Source organism: Dermacentor albipictus, chromosome 7 (assembly GCF_038994185.2).
Source record: "Dermacentor albipictus isolate Rhodes 1998 colony chromosome 7, USDA_Dalb.pri_finalv2, whole genome shotgun sequence".
Classification (NCBI taxonomy): Eukaryota; Metazoa; Arthropoda; class Arachnida; order Ixodida; family Ixodidae; genus Dermacentor; species Dermacentor albipictus.
In genome coordinates this window covers 88,423,045-88,444,391 of record NC_091827.1, presented here as the reverse complement: position 1 = coordinate 88,444,391, position 21,347 = coordinate 88,423,045, and the positions used below count along the sequence as shown (strand labels likewise).

Genomic DNA, 21,347 nt, shown 5'->3' with positions numbered 1-21,347 from the left:
TAGCATCTTCAGAGCAGTTGGAGTAGCCGACTGGTAAACTATGGCTCCATAGTCTAGTCGTGTGCGTATGAGGCTTTTATACAAGTTCATGAGACATTTTCTATCACTGCCCCAGGTTGTGCGTGAGAGCACCTTTAAGATATTCATTGTTTTCATGCACTTGTCTTTAAGATATTTTATGTGCTGCACAAAGGTTAGCTTCGCGTCTAAAATTATGCCTAAGAATTTATGTTCCTGTTTACGGGCAGACGCTCACCATGCAACGCAATTTCAGGATCAGGGTGCAGGCCTCTTTTTCTGGAGAAAATGACACAGGTGCTTTTTTGTGGGTTCAATCTGAACCCGTTCTCATCAGCCCATTTGGAGACCCTGTTAAGACCAAGCTGGACCTGTCGCTCACAGATTGCAAGAGAACTTGACTGAAATCCTATCTGCACGTCGTCAACATACGTTGAATAGAAGATGTTATGTGGTATGTGTAGACGAAGAGAATTCATTTTAACTATAAAGAGCGTGCAGCTGAGCACACCGCCCTGCGGCACTCCAGTTTCCTGTACAAAATTCTGTGACAGAACACTGCCAAATCGAACACGGAATGTCCGATTGGACAGATAACTTTCTATAACATTGAACATATTTCCGTGTATACCTAACTGTGAGAGGTCTTTCAATATCCCAAACCGCCACGTTGTATCATAGGCTTTCTCCATATCTAAGAATACTGATAAGAAAAACTGCTTATGGACAAAAGCTTCACGGATACGTGCCTCGATACGTATGAGATGGTCAGTGGTGGATCGACCCTCCCGAAACCCGCACTGGTATGGGTCTAGCAATTTGTTTGATTCTAGGAAGTGTAGTAGGCGACAGTTAATCATTTTTTCGAATACTTTGCAGAGGCAACTTGTTAATGCTATAGGTCTATAACTTGATACAGAGGAAGGGTCCTTTCCGTGCTTCAGTATTGGAATTATAATAGCCTCCTTCCAAGCAGAGGGGATCTCGCCGGAAGACCATATAACGTTGTAAAGGGAAAGTAGGGTTTTCTGTGCTTCGGATGGTAGTTGTTTTAACATCTCATATATTATGCGGTCTGAACCTGGGGCGGATGTATTACAGCAGTTCAGTGCTGCCTGCAGTTCCGCTATCCAGAATGGTTCATTGTACGGCGCACTTTTTGCATATTTCCTTTCTAGCTTTTGGTTCTCTATTCGTGTTTTGTATTTAGGAATGTTTCGGTGTAGTGTGAGGAGCTGGATATGTGTTCAAAGTGTGTGCCAAGAAAGTTGGCTTGATCTTCCAGGCTTTCTCCGTGACTATTTACTAAAGGCAGGGAATACGTTTGTTGTCCATTAACCTTTTTCACTCTATTCCACACTTTTGTCTCATCTGTGTACGAGTTGATGCTTGATATAAACTTCGCCCAACTCTCTCGTCTTGCTTGCCGGCGCGTTCTCCTTGCCTGGGATTTGACATGTTTAAAGTTTTCCAGGTTTTCAGCTGTAGGAGAATCGCGAAATGTCGCCCACGCTTCGTTCTGGTTCCTCCGTGCTTGCCTGCATGCATCGTTCCACCAGGGAACACGCCGCTTGGAACCCATGCCGCTCGTTTGTGGAATGCATTTACAGGTGCCATCCAGTATAAAAGCTGCAAAATATGCAACAGCATCATGTATGGTTATACCAGACATCTCAGTCCACGTCATGTAAGTAAGAGTTCGGTACCGTTCCCAATCAGCTGAGTCAATCTTCCACCGAGGGACCAGCGGGGGAAGTTGATCTTGTTTCGGCGTAGTTAGGATTATTGGGAAGTGGTCACTCCCATACGGGTTGTTAAGCACATTCCATTTAAAATAGGGTAAAAGCGTCGGCGATAAAATGCTAAGATCTATGGCAGAGTATGACTTGTTGGACAGGTTAAAATATGTGGGCTCCTTCGTGTTCAAGAGACATGTTCCGGAGGAAAAAAGCACCTGTTCAATGACGCGACCTCGCGCATCACAGCGTGAATCGCCCCACAAAATACTGTGTGCATTAAAATCGCCAAGAATAAAATAGGGGTCCGGGAGCTCATCTATTAATGATTCTAAGTGGCGTCTGTGAAGGTGATGATATGGTGGTATATACAGAGAACAGATTGTAATGAGATGCTGACACGCTACACTTTTGTCAGCAATAATAGCTACACCGCCAGATGCTGCGACAGCATCCTCGCGGTCTTTGCGAAACGTAACGTGCTTTCGGAGAAAGTTTGTGTGTGTAGATTTTAAGTGTGTCTCCTGTAAACACAGCACTTTTGGATTGTGTTTATGGATAAGTTCTTGAACATCATCAAGATTCCTAAGTAGACCTCTGACATTCCATTGAATGATTTGTGTATCCATGTTTTAAATTTAATTGGTGCTGTGTTTACGGAAACGGAAGGGATGTCTTAGATAACAGAGCCCTTTCGAGGCCCTGTAACCGGGGTTTTGCTCTTTTTGAAGCGTTCGAGGGAACCTCGCCGCTCCTTAGGCGCCTGGGGCGCCTTGGGGGTAGGTGTAGTGTCCATTGCATCTTGTGAGGCGCCGGACACATGCTCTTGTGAGCGAGAAGTTACCAGGGAAGGTCCCGCCTTGGAGGGCAAAACCCCCGCGCCCACCAGCCCGGAGGTCGATGGGGTTCCCTGGGGGATTTGGCTGCGCCGGCCATTGCCAGCACTGGAAGGGACCTGGGAGGTTGAGGCAGCCTCGGCTGCACCCACCTTCGGGGTTGATGACCCCTTTTCCTCCGTTGGCGGAGCAGCGCTAGCTGCAACCACCGTGGGGGCAGATGGCGTAACTGCCGACTCACTGCGTGTGGGTCGGACAGTCGCCGGAGACCGTTGTGACGCTGCCCCCTGACGCGCCACTTCGGCAAAGCTTTTCTTTGGCAGGTATGCAACCCGCCTGCGTGCCTCCTTGAATGATATATTCCCTTTTACTTTTATAGTTACTATTTCCTTTTCCTTCTTCCAGGAGGGGCACGACCGCGAGTACGCGGCGTGATCCCCGTCACAGTTTACACAGTGGAGAGAGTTATTACATGCTTCAGTGGCGTGTTCAAGGGCACTACATTTCGCACATGTTTGGCGGCCTCGGCAGCTCTGCGAGCTGTGGCCGAAACGCTGGCATTTGTAACATCTCAAGGGATTTGGCACGTATGGTCTTACACGAAGCTTGATGTACCCGGCCTCGATTGACTCGGGCAGGACACTTGAATTGAAGGTGAGTATTAGGTGTTTGGTCGCAAGTTCTTTTCCGTCTCGCCTCATCTTGATTCTTTTGACGTTTATGACATTCTGTTCGCTGAAGCCCTCCAAGAGCTCAGCCTCAGTGAGCTCTAGCAAATCATCGTCGGAGACAACGCCGCGGGAGGTATTCATCGTGCGGTGCGGGGTTACTACTACTTGGGTCTCCCCAAATGATACTAGTTTAGGAAGTTTCTCAAATTGTTTTAGGTCGCGGAGCTCCAAGAGGAGGTCACCGCTAGCCATCCTTGACACCTTATATCCTGGGCCAAAAACTTCGGTAAGAGACTTAGATACAAGGAACGGGGAGATTGTTCACACTTGCTTAGCTGGTTTTTCTGCGTGGATCACATGAAAACGGGGGAAATTGTGGACTTGATGTCCGAAAAACTGAAAAACTTCTTCGGTGCGCCCTCGTTTCTGAGGGCGATCAGGTAGTTTAGGAAAAGCATGTTCCATAACTAATGTTGGGTTTTCGGCCGCGATGCCGACCACCCACCATGGAGCCCAACAGGGGGACGTGACAGGAGTTCCTGCTAGAGAAACCCTGCCAACGCCAGCCGTACATCGCTGCTATAACCAAATACAGCATAACCAAGGCTGGCTAGCTACACAAGGTTAACCCTTGCCGCCGGGAAACTAGGAAGTGAGGAGAAGTGATGAGAACACAGGAAAGATGAAAAAGGCGAGAGAGAAAGACGAAGATTGGAGAGGAGGACAGGAAAAGGCGACTGCCAATTTCCCCCGGGTGGGTCAGTCCGGGGGTGCCGTCTACGTGAAGCCGAGGCCAAAGGGGTGTGTTGTCGCCGCCGAGGGGCCGTAAAGGTCCAAACACCCGGCATTGGCTCAACCCCCAGGATCCCCTTTTCCCCGGACACGGCTAAGCCGCGCACGGCTACGTGCGGGAGGGTCCAACCCTCGTGTGCTCGGGTACGTGGTGGCGCAACACACCAAACGCCTGCTGACGCAGACGCCCTGCGGGGCTGCAGGGAGTGTAGTTTGGCTGGGTAAGATAATGATGATGATCGAACAAGAGTGGCAAAAACATATATTTATTACCATTGCACTTTACAGGGATATGAAGACAGGCTGAAAGAAAAAAAGAAAGGAGCAGCCACGGTTAGAACTGTCAGTGTATAATAGTAACTGCAGTTAAACATGTGAATCTGCATGACTTCATTACACTGTGGTAGTACGCAAACATACAATACTTCGTCTCCTGAGGAAGGACCTGAGGAGGCACAGCTTAACACGCAGCATACTTAATGCCGACTTGACAGTCTAGAATCCGCAGAATTTTTATCCTTACACAGTACTATGAAAAGCAATTTTTTTTTACTGCAAGGTCCTCATATCATGCTGATTACTTTCAGGTTACACAGACGAAGGGCAGTTCTGTTCCCTGTATACCGCAGACAAAGGTGTGCTTCGAGGCAGCCAAAGTGAGTTCAGTAATGGCTGCATGAATCCACTTGCACTCCCAGATTTGGGGGCTATATTTCACATGGGCCATATTTCTGTGCTGTGACAGTAATAACAAGTTCTCTGTTCCTACAGACAAAAAACTCGCTGTTTTACTTATTTCAGATGGTACAAACACCTAGTACTAGCATTAATGCAGATGCAGGATTGCCACCAACACACCATGACAAGTTGAGGGTGAAAATTGCACCATTTCATTCATATTTGTTTGTCTTATAATGGTGGTTAAGCATTCATGTATCAAATGTGACTTCAGACAACACAGACCATGGCTGCTGCTGACTCCAATATCACCGCAAGACCTCAAGTACAGTGTACAAGCAGTGTGAGTGAAACATTGCTTGCCACACTTAACTGACATCATTTAGATAATGTAGTGTCTTCACAACTATTTTTGTTAATGGTCCCATCTGCTAAATGTAAAAGTGACCGACTGTTACATTTAACACTTATCAACAGTAATGTGGTGCGCAAAAGCTCGCGCAACTTTTGTCAGATTTCAATGCAGCCTACATCGTAACAAAAACTTTGCACAATTCCTTTGTCACACATACTGGTTCCTAAGAACCATGCCTGCTTCTTGCAAAAAAAAATTTGCTGTAAAAAGTAAAGATTTCAATGTACCATTTTTATTTGCCCTTAACATTGAACTAAAATTTCCTAAGTTGTGGAATGGATGTGGAGTAACATACCAAAATATGCCATGTACGTATAGCCATTTCAGAACTGATTTACTTCAGGTCGTAGTGCGAGAGACCACACAAACATTAAATAAAGACCACCTGGCGTAGTACGCAAGTGCATGCGTTTCAACCATGTTCCGATTTACTGTTCACCAAGATGCTAATCACTTGCATTTAGCTCTTCTGAGTATGGTTGAACGACTCAAAACACAAAGCTTGGTGCCTTGACTCTGACATCCTACCTTTTATTTTTTTAGGTTCAAAAACACAAGTCAACACAGTGGGAGAATGTGAACTATGAGGACCACTGTTATGCGCAACTTCCCAATATTGCGCTACACAAAACTTCATTTGTAGAGAAGCTTTCTGCGGATGACATTTTGTTTTATACGGCCATCTCGCAAACAGATTTCAACAACCTTGTGAAAGCAGTGTCGACATTGGCCAAAAAAGCAAGCATATTGTCACGTGCTCACCGGCTAATGATGTGCCTTATGAGGCTTCGTCTTGGTCTTCTGTACAGACATTTAGGAAGAATTTTCCAGATGTCAGTTTCTGCTGTGGGGAACAACATTTGCTACATGTTTCAAGTGCTGTGCAAGGTAATGAAGTGGGTTGTCAACTGGTTGCCAAGAGAAGACATCAAGGACAGCATGCCAGCGTCCTTCACGGAGAGTGGATATGGTTCCACAACGTGCATTCTTGATTGCACTGAAGTTATGTTGCAGCGCCCAAAGAAGCTAATGGCCAGGGCACAGACGTTTAGTAGCTACAAGGCACACAACATTATAAAGTTCCTCGTGGCTATTGCCCCTAACGGGCACATCATGTTTGTATCTAAGGCATATGGTGGACGTGCTTCGGACAAGCTCATCACAAGGGAGAGTGGCATAGGAGATTACTTCATGAGAGGTGATGAAGTAATGGCGGACAGGGGTTTTTCCCTTGACAACGAGCTACTTGTGCAAGGTGTCCGGCTAAACACGCCAGCCTTCACGAAAGGTATTTTTTGATGCAACTGGCATAGTTTTCAGCAAATACAATGTCACATTTTGTTTTGCAGGAAAAAAGCAGTTGACTGAAAAGGAGGTCACCACCACAAGGCGCATTGCATCTGTCCACATTCATGTGGAACGTGCAATCAACCGGATCAAGACCTACAGAATCTTCAAACAGGCACTCCCAATCAAATCAAAACAAACAATTAGCGATATGGTTTTTGTTTGTGCAGGGTTATGCAACCTTAAACCTGCTCTCATTCAACAGGGTGTCTAGTAACCAGACAACATAAAATAGACAAGGAAATCAAGGAATTATATAGAATACCATTAAAAAGCATAACTTTCTGTACATGACTTCCTGCTGGATCAATTGAAGTATAGGGTCTGTTATCGTTGGTTGCAATGTTTTTTTTTGCCCTTCACTTGTAAAGAAATTTCCATTGGCACAGTGTGAGACATTTAAAGGAATAGTTTGCATCACATCCTGTTAAATTCAGAGAGTTGAAGGAACAATGCTGTCAGCTTCACAGTAAATATAGTGCAGTTGTGGTACTTTGCAATAAAGTGCTTTACTTTGAAGGTTTGCTCCAGTTCCTTTTTTATCAAGAAGCACCTCGAGTATTCATATATTTTCATCACTCTGTTGCACTAGAATCTGATTTTCCAACTTCAGTTTGAGGGCACCCCTGTGAACAGCAGTTCTAGTCTCAATGTGCCAGGGGCCTTCGCCAACATTTGAAAGTTGAGCATGAAGCTCGTCTATACAATTAAGCAACAAAGGCACACAAATAACGGTACATTTGTCAGAGAGGAGGAAATGCACAAAAACACAGTTTAGGATATAACTTCATTAGCAAGGCAAAAAGGCATAAGTGACTGAAAAGGACTTCACTGGTTTGTCCTTGTGTTAATTGGTATACATTTTTGTTTCGTATAAGGTGAACTTTATGCATGACTGTGCACTATACACGCCACCATACTGGGCACTGGTGCGAGAATTTTATCTCGTTTGCACATGGTTCAAAAACCTTTAACGCGGCTAATTTCTTCTAAAACCTGAAGTAATCATTTCACAGTTGCTTACATCAGTTCATCGACAGGCTCGACTATAAACACTTATTTTGCCATTTGCCATTTGCCATATTTGTGAAGCAGCTTATGTGAATGTACTGGTACCGAGTGAACTGTCATGGTACCTTACTGTACGGTGTTCAACAAATGAAACGCGAACAGTAAAGCAAGATTTCAACTCGGGCAGACTGAATTAGTATTGGGTTGTCAGCTTCACGGCATGTGGACCGGCGGGTGGAACTGCTAACAAAAGTAGCTTCTATTAATTTTCCAGTAGCTATTATATGGGCCTCCTTAAGATTATGTCTGTTTTCTTTGCATTTCATTTGTTAAGGACGGCACTTCCAATGCAACCTTCTGCTTGAAAAGCATGCTAACAACGGGGGCTGATTTCCCTACCTGCCAACCCTTCCAATTCGCCCAGGACACTCCCGATTTTTTACTGAACTTTCCAGCTGTACGATCACTGCATGATATCTCACGAAAAGCGGTCTCTGTTCGCGCAATAATGGTTTTTGCGAAACCGGCACCGCGGAGTCTACAGCCACATCGTAATCGTCAGCATCACCAACAACGGCTGCACTAGCACCATCGGTATCATCAATTAAGCAGCCGATTACAGTGCTTAGAAAGCCAACCAAAGCCAGAGCCAATGTCGCTCTTGCATTTCATGTATGCCTGTGCATGCCTTCCTCCATTGTGCATCTTGTTATTGCTACATACACACTGTGTGTGATTAGTGTTGGCTACGCCGTCTGTGTGCGGTGCAGCGTGTAAAGTTATTGTGTGCCTGATACCATGGTGCTACCAAAGCCCAAGAAAAGGTATCTGCAGAAGTTTTTGCTGTCATATGCTTCCAAATTTCCGTTCTTTTTGGCATCAAGAAAACATTTTGCATTTTGCACGTGTGGATGCGATGCCATCGTGTCGCACGGTGGCAAAGGGGACGTGAAACTTCATGTTTCCACGGCGAAGCATCAAAGCTATGTCCGCAACGCTGAGCAGCAAGGCAATATGGTGAACTTCCTTCGGAACAACTGCGATGACAGTGTCATACGTGCAGAGGGCCTGTTTACGGGAATCCTCGTCAAACACAACCTGCCCCTTAGTGTCAGCGACCATGTCGGGCCTCTTCTACGGAAAATGTTTCCAAAATGCGACGAGGCGGAGCATTATGGATGCAGACGTACGAAGGCAAGCGCAATTGTGGAGAAATGGCATCAGAGGTGCATAGCACGACGCTGAAGACCATCAAGCACCGTGCTTTTGCTGTTGCGGTCGACGGCAGCAACGACACTACTGCACAGCTGTACCCGATTGTGGGGACGTACTACGTCGAGGAGTGCTCGCGCATTGAAAGTAGGTTATTCAACATTCAGGAACTCCACGGGGAGGCGACGGGACGAAAAATCAGGAACGTCGTGTTGAAGGCAATGCAGACCTTTGACGTGCCCGTGTCAAACTGCATTGCGTTTTGTGCCGTCAACGCAAATGTTATGCTAGGGAAAAAAGACGGCAACGCCGCAGTCTTAAAGGAGGCACAAGAAAACTTGGTTGTGATTGGCTGCCCATGCCATCTAATTAACCTTGCTGCTGAGAAGGAGCCACGTGCTTGCCGGCTAAGTTTGGCGAGGTTCTTGTGGACATCTTTTATTACTTGGAGAAAAGCTCTAAACTCCAGGACAAGCTGTCTGAATTTCAAGAGATGCACAATGTAGAAATGCAAAAAATGTTGAAGCATGTACCGACTCGTTCGTTGTGACTAGGCAAGTGCCTGACAAGAATTCCTGACCAGTGGCAACCTCTGGTTAAACCTCTTCAAAGAAATCAAATCAAAGAAGCAGTACCCATCAATTTTAGAGTCTTATCAGATTCCTCGTAGGCCTGAACCATCAGGAGGTGCAAAGTCCGACGAAGCCAGTCGCAGGCGTAAAGCACCAACCGAGAAGGATGCCCCAGCTACAAAAGAAAGCCAAAATGTTAACAGAGTCTGCAAGACAAGAAATTGTTCCGACTCGTGAAAGGCTGCTTCATTTTCTCACCTCCGACATTAACTTGGCTTTTGGATTTTTTTTAAAGTGTGATCCCGCTTTTTGAGAAAGCCAATTGCCAGCTACAGTCACAGGCACCTCAAATACATATTCTGAAGTCGGTTGTGCTCCAACTCCTCACTGAGCTTTTGACTAGGTTTGCCTTGCCAACTGCTGTAAAGGGTGCCCCTTCTCCGCTTGAAGTTCTATATCAAGATATCCGCAATCAGAAGGCAGACAGTGATCTGGTCATTGGGTACAGTTCGGTACAGCAGCATTGTGAGCGAAACTTAGTTCAGATGATCAGATGAATTTTTAACTTGTGTACGCTCTTACTTTATCACTGCGTGCGATTTCATGAGGAACATATTCAGACTTGAAAATGCAACTCTGAAGAATGCGGAGGTGGCCAACCTAAAATTTATTTGAGAGGCATTGCTCTCGAGTCTTTGTTACTTTATTCAGAGTTTCCCTCAGCTGCTGCCCCGAGATTCCAATAAATCTGCTGAAGATGCTTTAGATGCTCTTGAAGCCGAGTTTGCAACACTACAAGCGTACAGTTTTCCAGAGGACATTCTGAATGAAGAAAGGTGCGACGTGCAGTGGTCTATGATTCGAAAAATGAAAAACACTAACAGAAAACAGATGTTTCACCGAGTTGCCAAGGTGATGCTGAATTTACTCTAGATACCGCACAGCAATGCAGAGTGTGAGAGGGTTTTTAGCACGGTGCGAAAAACTAGGACCAAGTTCCACTCATCAGTGCAACACAACCCTCCAAAACCTGCTGCTAGAGAAGGGCCATCAGTCTGGACCATGTTTCGAGCAGAGCTACTCCGTCAAAGTTTTGAAGCGAGCAAAGTCTGCTACTGCAAGGTCCCTGCAAAAGGACACATCGAACACTGCTTGAAAGTTTGAACAACCCCTCCCTCCCTACCCCCAGTCCCACCGGACGTTGGAGCAGTGAATGGCCCACCCCCTCCGTTGCCGCAAATAGTCTCCCGATTTTTTATCTCGCCAGGTTGGCAGGTATGGATTGCAGAATGTGACTGAGAAGATAGACATGCTGAGCAAACTGGTGACTCTAAATATTAATATGTAGGCGACTAAAGTAATCTTCAACACCCTCTAAAGGGAACCACAGTTTACTTTCCTGCAAAACATTGGAAGTGGTAAAGGGAGTATGTCTACTTATGGCAGGTAATGACCGCATATTCGGACCATGTGAGCGAAATAAACAGAATAAGAATGATATGGAGTGAACTTAGGAGACACTCTCTGATCACGAAAAGCAGATTACCAGTATCCCTTGAGAGGAACATTTATAATAGCTGTACTTTACCTGCACTCGCTTCTGAGGCAGAAATGTGGATGCTAGCAAAATGGACAATGCATTGAGCTGTGCAAAGGAAAATTATAGGGGGCAACATTAAGAGACAGGAAGAGAGCAGAGTGGTTCAGGGAACGAACACAAGATAATGGTACCCTAACTCAACCAAGAAAAAAATGGGCATGGCATGTAATTCCAAGGCAACACGATCAATGGTCCCTTAGAGGTATAGCAGTCTAAGAGAAGTGAATGGTAGCAGGGTTAGGCAGATGGGATTATGAAGTTTGCACGGGTAAACTGGCTGCAGCTGGCAGAGCATAGGAATGATTTGTGGGATATGCTTTTGTCCTGCAGTGGACACACTTGATAATGGCAATTAATATTGAAATGATGCCATAAAAGGGAAGAGCATTTCTTTGCTGCAAAAAGACGAAACTTGGTGAAACACATCACCAATTAAGCACGGCCTGCAAGAGTGTGTGAGAGTGAACAATTTGGGTTGTGACTGTCACTTTCCTCGAAAGAAAAAAATAACTGAAGTGATGGTCTGACACTTAAAGAATATATATGTCCCCACATGCCTGGTTTTATGAATGGCAGTTTACCAATATCCCTCAAGAAGAAATTATATAGCAGCTGCTTCTTACCGGTGCTCACCTATGGGGCCGAACCCTGGAGGCTTACCAAAAGGGTTCAACTTAAATTGAGGACTACACAGCGAGCCACGGAAAGAAAAATGATAGGTGTAACGTTAAGGGACAAAAAGAGGGCTGAGCGGGTCAAGGAACAAATGCGAGTGAATGACATCCTCATCAAAATAAAGAAGAACAAATGGGCAGGGCATGTAATGAGAAGGCAATATAAACGGTCCTTAAAGGTAACTGACTGGATTCCAAGAGAAGGCAAGCGTAGCAGGGGGCGGCAGAAAATTGGATGCGCAGATGAGATTAAGAAGTTTGTGGGGATAACATGGTCGCGAATAGCACAGGACCGGATTAATTGGAGTGATATGACAGAGGCCTTTGCCCTGTAGTGGGCGTGATCAAGCTGAATATGACGATGTCTGGTTTTACACTTGCTACGACAATGTGCATATTCAACTATAATGAGCAAATATGCTTATATCGATGAAGTATATCCATTTTGCCACTGGTGTGTAAATCTAACAAGCGAGGAAGTAGCTCTGAAAAATAGAAATTTTTCAGCCGTGGTAAAGTCTGCGACACATACTTAGGATCAAAAGGCATTTGAACAATTACATCATTTTCCACACTCCATACATAAAAAAGCATATCTGGGTCTTGGTGCAGAGCATCTGAAACTGGATCTGGCTGTAATAGCCATTTGGCCCACTCTCTTGAAGTACAAGTTCGGCATCTTTGTTTAGCCGTACATCATACTTGCCACTACTGATAAGTGGCACAAAGTCATTCATGTTGGGACATTTGATTTCAAGAATGGCATCAATTCCTTCAATAATTCCATCAGGACTAGCTGAAAGCCACGACAGCTCAGTGTTCACCACTGTTCCTATTTGGTTTACAGTAAGCCCAGTCTTTTTTGAAAACTGCTTTCGGGCAACAGGCTCCATCTGTTTGCCATACTTGGTGGCAGCATTGCCAGAAAAGCTGGGGGAAAGCATCCTCATGGCTGCTTTCTCGCATCCCGTAGTGTCTCTTTTTGGTACCTTGTTGACATTTGAGGCGGTCAAACGTAGCTTCCGCGAAAAAAAACCACAGTGGCGTTTCTTGGCTTGCAGTTTCTGACTGAAGCACCTCAGCAGCACGGGGTGACAATGCCACATACTTTTCATAAAACGTAGTGCACACCGCACAGCTTTCGTTTCCGTGGTCGCCATGCCCATTCCCATCATTGGCTGGTGGTGGAGGCACTTGCCGCTGCATGCTTGGATGGAATGTCTCATAGAGAAGAGTGCCTGCATAAAATATAAAACATCACAAATCAATTATGTACAACATGTTTCATCCCCTTGCAGGTCAACCCTTAAAACAAACGAAAGGTGAGCTAGGATTGATTGGTTGGCTTATGGGGTTTAACGTCCCAAAGCGACTCAGGCTATGAGAGGCGCCATAGTGGAGGGCTCCGGATAATTTCGGCCACCTGGGGTTCTTTAACGTGTACGGACATCCCACAGTACATGGGCCTCAACATTTCGCCTCCATCGAAATGCAGCTGGGATCGAACCCGCATATTTTGGGTCAGCAGCCCAGTACCATAACACGCAGCGAGAAAGGCTGTCTTACGGAGGGACGATTTCGAAAGAGTGTAGCATATGTCATGTCATTAATGGTATTAAAACAGGGATGTTGAGGATTACTGTGGACTTTCAGAAAATATGTTTGGCTGATGTATGTTCTCTGCAGATGAAGTGACCACTCATTTGATTCAACATATAGACTTTGTATGGGACTTGTTCTGAAAGCGCCAGTGGCCAGTCGGATTCCTAGATGGTGGGCCGGACCTAGCATCCTTAGGGCGCTCGGGGCTGCAGAATGATAGATCACGGCACCATAGTCTAGTCGTGATCGAATGAGGCTCTTATATTCATTAGACACTTCCTGTCACTACCCCACGTAGTCTGGGATAGAAGTTTCATTAGCATGACACCTAGAAATTTGTGTTCTTTGTTTACAGGTATCTGTTCACATAGTTCTAAGCAAAGATCTGGGATCATTCCTCTCTTTCTTGTAAAAAGAACGCAAGAGCTTTTGTTAGGATTGATCTTACATCCATTCTTGTCTGCCCACATTGAGACTTTGTTCAAACCCTGCTGTACCTGTCTCTCGCAGACTGCGAGGTTACAACATTTGAAAGCTATTTGTATGTCGTCCACGTAGACAGAATAAAAGATTGCCGGTGGTAATGAAGCGCGAAGCGTGTTCATCTTCACGATGAAGAGTGTGCAGCTGAGTACGCCTCCTTGGGGTACCCCAGTTTCCTGTATAAATGTACGCGACAGTGTGGGACCTATTTTCACTCGAAATGTACGGTTCTCTAGGTAGCTCTCTATAGTATTTAGCATATTGCCACGGATACCTAGCGCGGAAAGATCGCGCAGGATTCCGTACCGCCAGGTTGTGTCGTACGCTTTTTCCATATCCAGAAATACAGATAAGAAAGATTGCTTGTGCACGAAGGCATCGCAAATGCTCGCTTCGATGCGCACAAGATGGTCGGTTGTAGATCGTCCTTCCCGAATACCACATAGAAATGGGTCAAGCATTTTACTGAACTCTAGGAGATGGACGAGACGGCGATTGATCATTTTTTCAAATACCTTACAAAGGCAACTTGTCAGGGCTATCGGGCGGTAACTAGCCACTGAGGAAGGGTCTTTGCCTTGTTTCAAAACCGGGATCACAATGGCTTCTTTCCATGCAGTCGGGAGGTATCCCGCAGCCCAAATGGTGTTGAAAATTGTGACTAGTGTAACTTGGGTGTCTCTATGTAAGTTTTTGATCATTTCATACGTGATTCTGTCAGATCCCGGTGCAGAGCTCTTGCATGCGCTCAAGGCAGCTCTCAACTCGGCAATGCTAAAAGGACAGTTGTATGGTTCATTATGTTGACTTTTTCCCATGAGTGGCTTACATTCTTCTATTTGTTTATATTTCAGAAAGGATTGCGAGTAATGGTTGGCACTGGACACGCTCTCAAAGTGCTCCCCAAGTGAGTCCGCCTGATCTTGTAGGGTATCGCCTTCTGTGTTTACCAAAGGGAGTGCATATGCTTGTCGTCCTCTTATCCTATTGACCATGTTCCAGGCTTTGGCCTCATCTCTGAACGAGTTAATACTCGATAGAATGTTCTGCCAACTTTCTCGTCTGGCCTGTCGGCGGGTTCGCCTGCCTTGGGATTTTACTTTTTTTTAAATTTATAAGATTCTCCGCAGTGGGGGAGGCGCGCAGCAACCCCCACGCCTTGTTCTGATTCTTACGAGCGATCCTACATTCGCCGTTCCACCACGGTACACGTCGTTTGCATGCCAAACCACTTACTTCGGATATGCATTTTGATGCGACATCTATTATGAACGCTGTAAAGAACTCGACTGCAGCATCAATTCCTAACGAAGACAGCTCAGCCCATGAGATACTAGTAAGAGATTGAAATTTCTCCCAATCAGCTGTCTCAATCTTCCACCTAGGAGCGTGTGGTGGATATTCGTTTTCTTTTGGAGGTCTTAGCAGTATAGGGAAGTGGTCGCTTCCGTAAGGGTTGTCGGTAACTTCCCATTCAAGCTCAGGCAGTAAAGACGGCGAGACTATGCTAAGATCTATGGAAGAATAGGTTCTGTTTGCAAGAGAGTAATATGTGTGTTCCTTTTTATTCTACAGACAGGCACCAGAAGAAAAAAAGGAACTGTTCGACAAGACGCCCTCGTGCATCTATACGAGGGTCGCCCCACAGGTAGTTATGTGCATCGAAATCGCCAAGAATAGCATAGGGTTCTGGCAATTCATCAATAAAGGACTGAAATTCATGTTTGCTTAGTTTATAATGTGGGGGTATATAAAGTGAGCAAATAGTGATAAGCTTGTTTAGCAGAATAACTCGAACCGCCACTGCCTCAAGGGCCGTTCGTAGCTGCAAACGTTGACAGGCTATGCTTTTTTGAATTACAATGGCGACACCGCCCGATGATGCGATAGCATCGTCGCGATCTTTGCGATAAGTGATGTGCTGTCGAAGAAAATTTGTGTGTTTTGGTTTTAAGTGTGTTTCCTGTAAACACAGCACTTTTGGATTGTGTTTGTGGATGAGTTCTTGTACATCAAGGTTTCTAAGGAGACCTCTGACGTTCCATTGTATGATTTGTGTATCCATATTTAATGTAAATTAGTGCTGTGTGTACCGAAACGGAAGTGATGCATTAGATTACAGAGCTCTTTCGAGGCCCTGTAATCGGGGTTTTGCCCTTTCTGGAGCGTTCGAGGGAGCCTCGCCGCTCCTTGGGCGCTTGGCGCGCCGTGGGGATAGGTGTAGGGTCCATTGCCTCTTGTGAGGCGCCGGACACGTGCTCTTGCGAGCGAGAAGTTACCAGGGAGAGTCCTGCCTTGGAGGGCAAGACCACTGCGCCCACCAGCCCGGAAGTCCATGGCGCTCCCTGGGAGATTTGGCTGCGCCGGCCGTTGCCACAGCTGGAAGGGACCTGGAAAGTTGAGGCAGCCTCGGCTGCGCCCACCTTCGGGTTCGATGCTTCCTTCTCGGTTGACGGAGCAGCGCTAGCTGCAACCGCCGCGGGGGCGGATGGCGTAACTGCCGGCTCACTGTTTGTGGGCAGGACAGCCGCCGGAGGCCGTTGTGACGCTGCCCCCTGACACGCCACTTCGGCAAAGCTTTTCTTTGGCAGGTATGCTACCCGCCTGCGTGCCTCTTTGAAAGTGATATTTACTTTTACTTTTATGGTCACAATTTTTTTCTTTTTTCCAAGACGGGCAGGACCGCGAGTACGCGGCATGCTCGCTATCACAGTTGACACAGTGTGGGGTATTCTGGCATGTTTCAGAGGAGTGTTCGTTTTCACTACACTTGGCACAAGTCATCCGGCCTCGACAGTTCTTTGAGCTGTGGCCGAACCTTTGACACTTGAAGCATCTCAGGGTATTTGGCACATATGGCCTAACACGAATCTTGAGGTACCCGGCCTCGATGCTGTCGGGCAGAACACTAGAGCCGAAAGTATTAGGTGTTTTGTCTGAATTTCTCTCCCTTCCCGCCTCATCTTAATTCGTTAGACACTGATGACGTTCTGATCGCTCCACCCCTCCAGGAGTTCAGTTTCAGACAGCTCTAGCAAATCAGCATCGGAGACGACGCTGCGGGAGGTATTCATGGTACGGTGTGGGGTAACTGTAACCGGAACATCGCCAAAGGACACTAGTTTAGGTAGTTTTTCATGCTGTTTCTCGTCACGAAGCTCCAGTAGGAGATCGCCGCTTGCCATTTTCGACGGTTTGAAACCAGGTCCAAGGACTTCAGTAAGGAATTTCGATACCAAAAAAGGTGAGATCATTCTCACCGTCTTTCCAGATTGATCAGAGTAGACGACGTGAAAGCGGGGAAAGTTACATGTTCGGTTGCCCGAAAATTGAGACTTCGGTGCGCCCTCGTTTAGGAGGGCGCACTGAATTGACTAATGGCTGATGTGACACGGCTGTAAAGAGGCCTAAAACTGAGAGCTATAAATTGCTTAAAATACATAAGGAATAAAAAATTTGAGAATGACTGAAGTAGGCTATGATGCAAGTATGGGATGTACAACAATGGTGTTATAGCGTTACATAAAAATAAATCAACTGGTGATTGTTGAATGAATCTTGATAGAAAAATCTATCGTAAAAGAATGATGCAAAGTAGAATATATGTGAAATAGTAAAATTACCTGGAGCACTACTGCCTCGCCATAGCCCTTGAAACACAAGGGCCTAGAGGAATGTGCTATGACGATAGTAAAAAAAAAAGACATGCCTCAAACCCACCTTTGTCCAATAATTATTTTCCAATATGCTAAATTCCACTAGAATATGTGATCGTTGCTTTCAAAATGTAGCGTTCGATCACAAACTTGTCGACATTGCCAACGAAGTCGAGTCGAGCTAAGGCAAGCAACAGGGCGAAGAGAACGATACGCGCGTCCGCTACATCTGCTAAAGTGGTACGGGAAGGGCACTTGCATGTCATCGCCGTTCTGATGTGCATGCGAGCTTCTAATATCCTCATTCTTGGCGCGTGCCAGAGGAAAACACGCGCACGCTTTTACGCCAAGTCAATTGAAACGGCCGCGGCCGATGCTCCGGTGAGAACCAACACAACTGCTGCAGCGAAAGCTAAAGACGGCTGTCTGGTCACTGGACTGAGAGTAGTTTTCTGTATTTACGCACGTGATGGACTTATTTCGTTAAAACAATAATTAGGTAATAAAATGCATAGAATAATACTGATTTCTTTTTAAAACAAAAAAGAAGCATGTACTGTTTGCGAAACACTGGTAAACTTGTGGTGTCGAGGATACACATTCAGTTTCAAAAGAATGCGAATTAGTTTGGCGAACTCATTTGTTTGTAAATGTCATTTTCGAAAATGTCCTTACGTTTTACCGTGTGACACCAATGAAATGGCATTATCACGCTGTAAATGACATTAGATTTGCCGTGTGACAGGGGTATTAGACATGAACTCGTAAAACAGCTTCAAGTGTCCAGTCAGTAGTCTACTTGACTGAAATAATACCTATAACTCAAAAACCCACATGACTGCACAGCCTTCAAAGCATACGTTCACAGGTGTGTCTGCTCCGTAAATATGGATGAATGACTTATAAATCAACTATATGAATAATTGCTGAAAGCTTTAATTGACAATTTTTATGTTGACATTAATCAAATTATGTGCATCAATGCATTCAGTAACAGTGATGTTTATATTTAGGTTAATCTGCAAATGCTGCACATGTTTTAGATTGCCGACTCTGTTCTGCCCTTCTATGGTGGCATGCCACTATGGAAGTGGCAATAACTTATGCTATGGAATGTAATTGGAAAATGAAGTTCTAAGTGAAGGATAGAAATTGTAAATAATGGCAATATTTAGTAAAGGAAAGAAAGGTGGAAGACATTTTTGCCCGGGGTAGGATATGAACCACAACGTTCACATGTCCAGTCCAGTGCAATGTTTTCACAATGCTTCAGTAATGTCTTTTGTGCGAACAAGGTTACCAACAGTGAAGGATGAAATTGGCAGCCTAGCTGTAGACTTGGTACACACAAATTTCTTCACTTACGTACCTGATAACACTGGTGCAGATAATCCCTATGACGGTTTATCAATGACACCAAACATTGAAACACTTAAATATGTAATCTTGCCTCTTCAAATGTAATGTAATCATGCAGTGTAATTCAGAAATGGAATCTTGCCTCTTCAGCAGCTGAAGGCTGCGTAGCACCATGTCCGTGCAAAGAGCTGACCTAAAAAGAACAAAAATTGCGACAGCTTGAACTATTTAACACACACCATTGCAAAAGGTTTTTGTAAGTGAATGTAACTCATTATTCAATTAGAGAAATTCTAAATAATATTAAAAATGTTCATCAGTGCCCATTTCACTTCCTTGTGTGATCGGTAATATTTACTTATGCTTCAACTAATATACACTTTTTCTCTACTCTATCAAGACAAGCTGCGAGAAGGCGTGTCCATGGATGCAGTACTGGATAATGTGCGGTCCAACGTGGATGAGACATTCCACCGCAATAACCTGTTAAGCAAGCAGGATCTCCGCAACATAATGAGGGATGCCAGAGTCTCAAAGACCGAGCGGCTGCATGATAATGACTATGTGAGCGTGCAACTCTGGGTGGAGAGGATGCATAATGAAAAGGAGAACCCATTGCTCTTCTTTAAACACCAAAAACAACCTGACAAAAAGCGACATTTTTTAGAGAAAAAATGAGGAACTTTTGGATGACAGATTTTATGCTAGTCATCATGACCACACCACAACAGGAGCTTTTCAAGAGGCTTGGAACTGATCGTGTATGTGTCGATGGAACACATGGAACAGCAGGTGAAAAGTCCAACGTGGATGAGACATTCCACCGCATTAACCTGTTAAGCAAGCAGGATCTCCTCAACATAATGAGGGATGCGAGAGTCTCAAAGACCGAGCGGCTGCATGATAATGACTATGTGAGCGTGCAACTCTGGGTGGAGAGGATGCATAGTGAAAAGGAGAACCCATTGCTCTTCTTTAAACACCAAAAACAACCTGACAAAAAGCGACATTTTTTAGAGAAAAAATGAGGACCTTTTGGATGACAAATTTTATGCTAGTCATCATGACCACACCACAACAGGAGCTTTTCAAGAGGCTTGGAACTGATCGTGCATGTGTTGATGGAACATATGGAACAGCAGGTGAAAAGTCCAACGTGGATGAGACATTCCACCGCATTAACCTGTTAAGCAAGCAGGATCTCCGCAACATAGTGAGGGATGCCAGAGTGCCAAAGACCGAGCGGCTGCATGATAATGACTATGTGAGAGGGCCACTCTGGGTTGAGAGGATGCATAGTGAAAAGGAGAACCCATTGCTCTTCTTTAAACACCAAAAACAACCCGACAAAAAGCGACATTTTTTTAGATAAAAAATGAGGACCTTTTGGATGACAGATTTTATGCTAGTCATCGTGACCACACCACAGCAGGAGCTTTTCAAGAGGCTTGGAACTGATCGTGCATGTGTCGATGGAACATATGGAACAGCAGGTGAAAAGTCCAACGTGGATGAGACATTCCACCGCATTAACCTCTTAAGCAAGCAGGATCTCCGCAACATAATGAGGGATGCCAGAGTGTCAAAGACCGAGCGGCTGCATGATAATGACTATGTGAGAGGGCCACTCTGGGTTGAGAGGATGCATAGTGAAAAGGAGAACCCATTGCTCTTCTTTAAACACCAAAAACAACCTGACAAAAAGCGACATTTTTTGGAGAAAAAATGAGGACCTTTTGGATGACAGATTTTATGCTAGTCATCATGACCACACCACAACAGGAGCTTTTCAAGAGGCTTGGAACTGATCGTGTATGTGTCGATGGAACACATGGAACAGCAGGTGAAAAGTCCAACGTGGATGAGACATTCCACCGCATTAACCTGTTAAGCAAGCAGGATCTCCGCAACATAATGAGGGATGCGAGAGTCTCAAAGACCGAGCGGCTGCATGATAATGACTATGTGAGCGTGCAACTCTGGGTGGAGAGGATGCATAGTGAAAAAGAGAACCCATTGCTCTTCTTTAAACACCAAAAACAACCTGACAAAAAGCGACATTTTTTTAGAGAAAAAATGAGGACCTTTTGGATGACAAATTTTATGCTAGTCATCATGACCACACCACAACAGGAGCTTTTCAAGAGGCTTGGAACTGATCGTGCATGTGTCGATGGAACATATGGAACAGCAGGTGAAAAGTCCAACGTGGATGAGACATTCCACCGCATTAACCTGTTAAGCAAGCAGGATCTCCGCAACATAATGAGGGATGCCAGAGTGTCAAAGACCGAGCGGCTGCATGATAATGACTATGTGAGTGGGCCACTCTGGGTTGAGAGGATGCATAGTGAAAAGGAGAACCCATTGCTCTTCTCTAAACACCAAAAACAACCCGACAAAAGCGACATTTTTTTAGATAAAAAATGAGGACCTTTTGGATGACAGATTTTATGCTAGTCATCGTGACCACACCACAACAGGAGCTTTTCAAGAGGCTTGGAACTGATCGTGCATGTGTCGATGGAACATATGGAACAGCAGGTGAAAAGTCCAACGTGGATGAGACATTCCACCGCATTAACCTGTTAAGCAAGCAGGATCTCCGCAACATAATGAGGGATGCCAGAGTGTCAAAGACCGAGCGGCTGCATGATAATGACTATGTGAGAGGGCCACTCTGGG

General features: G+C 45.3%; 2 protein-coding genes across 2 annotated transcripts in view; one reads left to right on the top strand and one right to left on the bottom strand.

Moving 5' to 3' along the window:
* Nucleotides 1–21,347, bottom strand: part of LOC139048051 (sulfotransferase 1C2-like) — a 212,818-nt gene that overhangs the window by 67,479 nt on the left and 123,992 nt on the right. The gene's annotated exons all lie outside the window — the stretch shown is intronic.
* Nucleotides 4,347–10,444, top strand: LOC139048050 (uncharacterized). The gene is made up of 2 exons (XM_070522431.1): nt 4,347–5,074; nt 5,690–10,444. Exons 1-2 carry the CDS (start codon nt 5,018–5,020, stop codon nt 6,443–6,445), a joined length of 813 nt encoding a protein of 270 aa, XP_070378532.1. The 5' UTR covers nt 4,347–5,017; the 3' UTR covers nt 6,446–10,444.